Below are 8,494 nucleotides of genomic sequence, written 5' to 3'. Positions count from 1 at the left end.
TGGACCGCCAGGGAACTGCCGTTAGAGCTCTTGTTCTAATCTCCAGAACGTTTCCAGACCACCTCATTATCTCCAAGCCGAAGCTCTGCTCATCCCACCACGTCCTTGAGACCCAGCCCAGAGCCCCCCTCTCCTGTGCGGCGGCTGACTCGCTCCTGTCTCCTTCCAGCCACGCAAGTCGCCTTGGCACCTCAGGCAACCGCACCCTGCTTCCACCCTCTTAATATTCGGAGAACAAGCACAGTCTAGATACACCCAGGCCAAGCAAGACTTCCAGAGAAGGAAGAGAACCCAGGCTGTCAGAAGACAAACCCAGGTCTGGAATGGAAGGAGGTTTCCAGTGCATCCTGAAGCCTGGATGTGAATTAGCTGAGAAGCATTACCTGAGATGTGAATTAGCTGAAGCCTGGATGTGAATTAGCTGGGAAGAAAAGTCACAAGAGAAAAATTTACATTCTTTTGATTGAAGGAGAAAGGGGACTAGAGAGGAAATGCGGCCAGGGATGACGGGGGTTCCATTTCTAGTTTCTTTGGTCCAGGGAAGTTTCGTGTAAATTCAGCTATGTCCCCCGTTGGGCCCTGCAGTCAACTACATTTTTTGGCAGAAGGAAAAAGATGATCAGTGGATTAATTGAATGATGCCTAGAGATAGCCCAAAACTAAAGCCTCAAACAGCTGCAGTCAGCATTTCCAGAGTACTTTTCATTTCTGCGAAGCACATGGAGTTAGTCATCTCCCTCCAGTGCTGATTGGTAAATCTCTAAGTAATCACAGGACCTCTGTCTGTGAGCAGATCTTTTCCAACTGAGGAAGACACGCAGTGGCCAACCTTAGGGATCCCACAAGGCCACCACCCCAGACAGGGTCAGAGCTCAAGTTAGGGGCTACCTCCTGCCATGGGGACTCAGACCATGGAGGTGAGCTGTTTAACAGGGACATGCTAACTCCTCTGAATGCCACAAAGTCCCCATATCATCGTGTTGGGGATGTCTCCATACCTCCCAGATGTGGATAGCAGGGTGCCCATCTGCAAGAGGCACTAAAATTATGCTCTTTCTTCCTCCCCGAAAAGTGGAAAGAAACCAGGCCAGGAGCTCGAAAAGACACATGAACATAATTTATTAAATTCACCACACAAAGAACATGCCACAGGAAAGAATATCAGAACTGGAAGGGCCCATGGAGATTATCTGGTCCAACCCCCTCGTTTCACAAATGGGAATGGCGTGAAGAACACCAGAACACCAGAACACGATGGACAAAGCCAGCATGGGAGCTCAGCCCTGATGCACAGAAACCGCAGACTTAAGGCTTCTGGTTTTGAGCCAAGTAGAACCTAAAGACTTAATGTTTATTCTTCATTTTTCTGTGTCCTACGGTACCACATTCTGATGCTTATCTCCTCCTTAAGGCTGCAGGAAGAGCCCTAAAGAAACTCGATGAGTGGCAGGTTCACGCAGAGCCAGGATAACAAACTGACTGTGGAGCAGAGGGGTACAGAGGGGTTAAGGGAAGAATTCAACCCCTCCTGATTGCTCTCTTCCCCCAAACAACAGACACTCAGACCCCAATGCTTCAGGGAGAATATATCAATACTTGCCTTCCTGAGGTTTGGAGGAGGAAGGGAAAAGCAGCAGGAAAGAGAGAAAAAGACTATGACATCATTCTGAACTCGACAAGTCCACTGGGAACACTCTTTTCCCTCTGTCGAGCAAATCCAAACACTGCAAGAGAAGGCTGTAGAACTCTGAACTCTGGTATTTAATCAGTTGTGAGATGTAAGCAAAAACACCAATAACTTAGCAAAATAAATACCACGAGAGTTTCTTCACTGAGATGGATGTAACCCAGTGAAAACAGTTTTTAGGCGCTGAGTCGAGAAGAATGAGGTGTATCTTGCACTGCAACTTAGGGGGAAACCCTAAGAGATTCTGGGAGTCTTCACAGCAGACAGAAGTCGCCCGTAACTGTCCGTGGCCTCACAGAACCTTTCTGCTAAGAGCTACTCCCTGAAGGACATTCCCCCTCCCCAAAAGACAAGGCCTGTCCAGTCAAAGTTGAGGTTCACAGGCCCTGACAGGTAGCCCCATTGTCTGTCTGCAGGAGGCCCGGGTCAGCATGGGGTGAGGGTGGAGCAATTAGAAAAACAAACAGTTTGTTGCTAAGAACTGAGCTGTGTTTAAGGAAGGAACTTCATGCCCCAGGGACACTCTCCAATCACTGCTGACGTCTGTGCCTCCAGCCTCTAGGGCTGAGGCAGATCTTGTCACCTCTCCCGATCTGCGGAGGGCCTGGCTTCTGGGGCAGAATAACCGGCCCGGGCTACAAACTCCAGCCTACAACAGAAGGGAGGCTCTGCTACAGAGAAAAATAGTAACTATGGGAATAAGGCTACTGCCCTGGCTCCTGCGGGCAGGATATCGCCGGCCTCCAGAGGCTGCAGTGTCCAGAGGGGGAGCTCATCCCCCGTCCGCCCAGCGTAGAGGATGGGCGTTCGGAACCATGAAGGGAGCAGTCGGGAAGTCAAAGTCAGGGCCGGCAGCCTCCAGGGGTGGTGGGCTCCTCCTCAGGCCAGAGGCACCAGCAACAGCAGCATCTTGTCTCCTGCAGCTCATGTTTCCACCACTCGGATGAGAGGCATGGGCTTTAGGCTGAGGGGCTTGGCGATCCTAACGCTGAAAAGAGAGTCGGAAGCGCTGAGTGCCCTGTTGTTGCCCACCCTTCACAGAGCCGCCCCTCCAGTTTGCCTCTGGAGTCTACCCTGCAGGGCCCGCTGATCTCTTGGTTCTAATGCCTTGAAATAGTAATTGTCAGTGCTAAGAGATTAGGGGACTGGTACTTTTGTCCGGTGGCAGGGGTGGGGAAAAGAGAAGGCGCAGCTGAACACCTTAGGAGTGGGTATGGCTTTGATTCTTGATTTTTTTTCAGTCTTGGACCTCTTTGTGAATCTCTTGGAAACAAAAGGCCCTCTCCCTGGAAATATGCCCTTACTACACATTCACAATTTTTGCATACAACTTCAGGGGGTTCAGATGCCTCTAGCATTGTTCATGGGCCTCTTTGGGGTTCTGGTATCAGGCTCTACTCTAACCTGGTTAGAAAGTGGTTCAGGTGGAGAATGGGTCAGATTCGAGACTGAGAGAATGAAGCTGGATTTAGAAGAGCCTCATCCTGGCCTTGGCACTAAAGGTCTCCTTCCCACGGCTCTGTCCCTCTTTCCTTCACTTCCTACCTGGGGCCCACTCCAGGCATGCCCACTCACCTGCCCAGGTTCTCAGTCTTGGTCCGGTTCTGGGTGCTGAAGTTGCCATGACTGACTTGTTTCTCTATCAGGTGTTCCATCCGGTCGTGCATCTCTAAATTCTGTAACACAAGTTATGAGATTAGAATTGGGCTTCCTCTGGTTTGCCACGTGCCACATTTCACCAGCTCATTCTGGTCTCCACCTCTATGCGCTGCTGTCACCCCCACCCCTACCGTGTGTGCCACCAGGATGCCCTCTCCCTCCAGTACTTGCCCCAGCCTCCTTCCCTGAAGGCGTGTTCTCTCAATAACTGTGCAGCACTGATCATCTCCTGTAAATCCTCTCTATACATTTCCTGCATATAATTTCCTATAGTCTGCTGAGATATTTACTTATGTTTGTCCATATGCTTTTCTATAAAGTATTCTTAGGTATTTTTAAAATGTATTTTATCTATAAATCTAGACTGCAATCTCCCTGAAGATAAACAACCCTGTCTCCCATTTCTTTTTATCTCCCCCACTAGCTGGGACCCTCACACAATGGCTGCAAAGCAATCTCAGGTAGTCAGTCAATGGACAGGAAGGGCCCTGAGGTATGGTAGAAATCCGACCAAGAACTCATTAGCTAATCGAGCCCATCGCCTTAGCCAAAGAGAAGACTCCACCTGTAGAATGCATCCTCCTTCAAAGCTCAGCGCCACTGTCAGCTCCTCTGCCAAGCCCATATAGTCAGAATGAAGGGCCGGCCTCCATGCTGCTATGTGGCACAGGGCTTGCACCATGAGGATATATCCTTTTAGAGTGGGGACAGGTCTTACCATTGTTTGCAACTCCCTGAAGAGTCTTAGAAAATGTTCACTCAGCGGAACTGAAGATCATCCAACCACCCCAGCTACTCACTTCCAAGCAGCAGCTAGACAGGATCGAGACCCCCTCCAGAATCTCTCCCTCCCTATGTCCAGTTTTTTCTTCAAGAGTCTGCTCCCTTCCCAGGGCTGCCCAGAACACACACCTCGGCTTCCAGGTAGGCAATTTTCTCCTTGAGCTCCTGGATGGCAGTGTCCTTTGACTGTATCACAGCTTTTGAATTCTGGAGCTGCAAAGACGTGGCAGACACTGGAGCTTGTTCTGAAATGACTCATTACATACTCATCGCACTTCGCCCCGCTGCCGGGGGAGCCAGCAAAGACAAAGGGCAGAGTTTTGTACCTCTCTCGTGACTGGCTTAGCTTTTCTATAAAAGCCTTGTTTCAGTCACTGTTAAACTCTTGATTATCCCAGGTGTGAGGGCAGGGGTTTGAGGGGAACACCACCCTGATAATCCAAAATAATGGACGATTCAAAACCCATTCCATTTGACTTTGGGAAATACAAATTATGTATTGGTTCAAGAGATATTTATTGAGTGCTTACCATATGACAGGCCCTGTTCTAGAGAATGGGAAACAGCGGTGCACAAGACAGAAAAATCCTAGCCCTCATGGAGCTGACATGCAGCAACTATGCCCTCCCAATTAGGGTATCTTAAATTCTCAAAACGATTCTACAAAATAGCATATTCTGAGTGTGCTACCCTAGCTCAGGCAAGGGCAGGCAGAAAATGTGCATGAGGTGCAAAGGTTGAAAATCTACATACAGATAAGTGAGTTTATTGGGACTTAATTACTCATTTACCAGCACTCTTCAAAGTGTGGGAGAGAATAACCTTTTCCTTCTTTTCCCATGGGAATGCACAAGGCAAATAACCAAAAAAGTAGGGGGAAGATGGGAGAAAAGCAAATCCCAATCACCCTAACCTAGTAATCGGTTGCCATAAATGTTTTATGGGACACTTAATGAATATAAGCCAAGATACCCAAGAGAATAAATCAATAAAGGTGTAGACTTGATAGGAAAACAGGGCTAGACAATGTGGAAACTTCCAGAGGGGTAACCCAGAGCAGGGTAAGATCTAACCCTGCTTACCTGCTCTATCATTTGCCGGACTTTCCGCTGCTGGCTCTTAAGCATGTCATCCAAGTGGTGGATCTTCTCCCGCAACCCAGCCACTTCCTTTTCCAGGTTAGCAGCTCTGGGGATTAAGACCAGAAGGCTGAGGCAAGGGGAAAAGATGCTCTCTCCACCCAGTCACAGTAAGGGCCTTGGGCTCAGGGGGTTTCGATCAGGCATGATTCCCTCTGCCTGATTCCCCAGTGGTCTGCTGTAAGGAGGAGGTGGTGGGACACCTTAGAACAACACATCAGAAGCATCACTAGAGATCATCTAGTCCAAATAAGGGAACTGAGGCTCGGAAAGGTTAGAAAGGATAAGTCATTCTGGATAGTTCTACGGATAAAACTAAGGCCAATAGGTAGACGTTTCAAGGAAGGAGTTCTTATATTAACACGGGAAAGACTTTTTCAGTATTAAAGTTGTCAGAAAGTGGACTGCCTCGTGTGTAATGAACTCCTCCTTCCTGGAAAGATTCAAGTACAAGCTGGGATTATGATACCCTAGACCATCAAGCTTTGGCAGGGATTTTATATCAAGAGGGAGATGAGATTTGAGGACCCTTAAAGCCTCTTCACACAAGTCTGTTTCTAAGTCTCCTGATTCCTGCAGACACTGCTGTTTCCTTTGCCTCTTCTAAGCAAACTGGGCCAAGATCTCCAAAGGTCAGGCGGCTGGGGAGAGTGTCCAGGAGTTCAGAGCGCTAAAGAATTGCTGGTACCCATTACTCTCTGGGTCTGCCTGAGGAAACAGACAAGCGCCCACTGCTAGAAGATGGGCAGTGCTTGGCGTGGGGGACAGTGCAATCTGAGCCTCCAAACTCATCCTTCCTAAGCTTCAAACATTCTAAGTTGTCACCCTCAGCTCTCCAGTGCCCTATTACTCAGTCTCTTTTTATTTAGAAAATCAGCATTTATGATGCATAGCTGTCACTTGCCATCCCCAAGTCTCGGTTTTGGATTATCTGGTCTTTTGTGTTTCTCCTGCTCCTTCCACTCAGTCTCCCGCCCATGAGCATCTCCACCATTGAGGAGGGAGTGCTGAGTAACTTAAAGCAATTCTGGGGCTTCCCTGGTGGCGCAGTGGTTAAGAATCCACCTGCCAATGCAGGGGACACGGGTTCGAGCCCTGGTCCGGGACGATCCCACATGCCATGGAGCAACTAAGCCTGTGCGCCACAACTATTGAGCCCGTGCGCCACAACTACTGAGCCTGCGCTCTAGAGCCCGTAAGCCATAACTACTGAGCCCGCGTGCCTCAACTAATGAACACCGTGCGCCTAGAGTCCGTGCTCCACAACAAGAGAAGCCACCACAGTGAGAAGCCCGTGCGCAGCAATGAAGAGTAGCCCCCACTCGCCGCAACTAGAGAAAGCCCGCGCACAGCAACGAAGACCCAATGCAGCCAAAAATAAATAAATAAATGTATAAAAAAATAAAAAATTTTTTTAAAAAATAAAGCAATTCTGCTGTGAAGTCTGAAAGAAGGCTACAATAAGATGTCTGCATTTTTCATGCCAGGCAGGCCTAGATCAAGGATATCCCAAAGGAGAGAAAAGGACCCCCCAGCAGACTGAGGGGTCTAAGAAGGCAAGGATTGTGTCTGTTTATCTTGGAATTCCTTAGAAGGCCCTTCAGGTAATGTCTGTTTAACTTAGAAAGGTCCAAATTATACAATGAAGTCCAGACCAATATACTAATGTTAAATTTGATGTACCAGGACTTCCCTGGTGGCGCAGTGGTCAAGAATCTACTTGCCAATGCAGGGGACACAGGTTCGATCCCTGGTCCAGGAAGATCCCACATGCCGCAGAGCAACTAAGCCTGTACGCCACAACTACTGAGCCCGCGCTCTAGAGCCTGCGAGCCGCAACTACTGAGCCCGCCCGCCATAACTACTGAAGCCTGTGAGCCTGAAGACCATGCTCCGCCACAAGAGAAGCCACCGCAATGAGAAGCCCACGCACTGCAATGACGAGTAGCCCCTGCTCGCCACAACTAGAGAAAGCCCGCGTGCAGCAACGAAGACCCAACGCAGCCAAAAATAAATAAATAAAATAAATAAATTTATTTTAAAAAATTTGATTTACCATCTGAGATCTTCTATATTATTTGCCAACAGCATAAAAAATTTCTAAATTTGTGAAGGTCCAAGAGTGGCTCAATCTTTGCTCTGTAGGTTTCACTGGTCTGGGGCCTCTGATCCCCTCTGATCAGAGGGAAGTTGCAAAATCCTCTAACCCTGGAGTAGAAAGGATCTCAGAGATCCCCTAGATGCCACTGCGGACAGGTGGGTCTCAGTTTCTGAGTTGGTTCAGATGAAAGAAGTTCAGTATCTCTCCATGAAGCTGCTCATTGTATTTTCATCAGCAAAACTTGTGTGGAAAGTATTCAATTTTACCCTCAGATAGTTTACAGTTGGTTTTTGTTTAGGGGGGGAGTAAGCTGTGGTGTAATATTACCACTTCCACGTCCAGTGTGACAACCACGGAATGATGTGCCACAACGGCAGACACTTTGTCAGCTCCTGCTTGACCCTTGCTCTAAAACTGTAGAAGCCCTTTCTTCAGGTTATTACTCCCTGGAAAATGAGCTCCTTGGAGATGGCAGCCTCCCCAACAGTATCTCCCTGGGCAGGGCCCCACACTGAGTAGACACACAGTGAGTCAGAGCTGGAAGATCTGACATCAGCACCAGCTTCCTCCCCAGGTCTGTGCCCTCCCCTCCCTGCACCCCAACCTCACAGTGAACCAGAGTCCTTACTTTTCTTGTTCTGCTCGGCAGTCAACCTTCTTGCTCCGAAGTTCCTCCAGAGCTGTCTCCCCTTCCCTGACCTTTGCCAATAAGGCCTGATGCTCCTGGATGGGCCAAAGGAAAGAAAATTTAAGATGAGGAGATGGCGACAGTTTCTGCGTTTGGGGTGAGATGGGCACTAGGGCTGGCAGTCAGCCCCTGCTGGGCCTGGGACAGCTGCCAAAGAGCAGCAGCCCAAGCTGGTTTGATGGGGCACTCTCCCCTGTCCGGGATAACCCTTCCCACCCCGGCACATAGAAACTTCTCAGCCTCACCCAGCTGCCCAGAGGGAGGGTCTGGCCCTGCATTATCCAGGCCCCCCTGCCAACTATGGCTACCAGTCCCCGAGAAACCAGGCTGAGTGGCTCCTGAAGAACCATCTTCAAAGGCCAAAGGGCAGCTATACAAGAACCCGCCTGAAATGGAAATGGGTTCAACTCTAGTTATCAAGGGCTAAGTTAGACAGA

General features: G+C 49.1%; 1 protein-coding gene across 3 annotated transcripts in view; it reads right to left on the bottom strand.

Moving 5' to 3' along the window:
• Nucleotides 1-2,179: 2,179 nt before the first annotated feature.
• The window catches only part of TUFT1 (tuftelin 1), a 43,751-nt gene continuing 37,436 nt past the window's right edge, over nucleotides 2,180-8,494 (bottom strand). For all 3 annotated transcript variants that reach the window (XM_068540797.1, XM_068540795.1, XM_068540796.1), the window contains 5 exons: nucleotides 7,998-8,092; nucleotides 5,212-5,317; nucleotides 4,259-4,342; nucleotides 3,263-3,363; nucleotides 2,180-2,675 (listed from right to left, as the gene is read on the bottom strand). In XM_068540797.1, the coding sequence (XP_068396898.1) occupies nucleotides 2,612-2,675; nucleotides 3,263-3,363; nucleotides 4,259-4,342; nucleotides 5,212-5,317; nucleotides 7,998-8,092 (450 nt within the window). In that variant the 3' untranslated portion in view covers nucleotides 2,180-2,611. The remainder of the gene's footprint in view (nucleotides 2,676-3,262; nucleotides 3,364-4,258; nucleotides 4,343-5,211; nucleotides 5,318-7,997; nucleotides 8,093-8,494) is intronic.

The sequence above is a fragment of the Eschrichtius robustus genome, chromosome 3 (genome assembly GCF_028021215.1).
Source record: "Eschrichtius robustus isolate mEscRob2 chromosome 3, mEscRob2.pri, whole genome shotgun sequence".
Classification (NCBI taxonomy): Eukaryota; Metazoa; Chordata; class Mammalia; order Artiodactyla; family Eschrichtiidae; genus Eschrichtius; species Eschrichtius robustus.
This window is presented reverse-complemented; position numbering and strand designations above follow the sequence as displayed.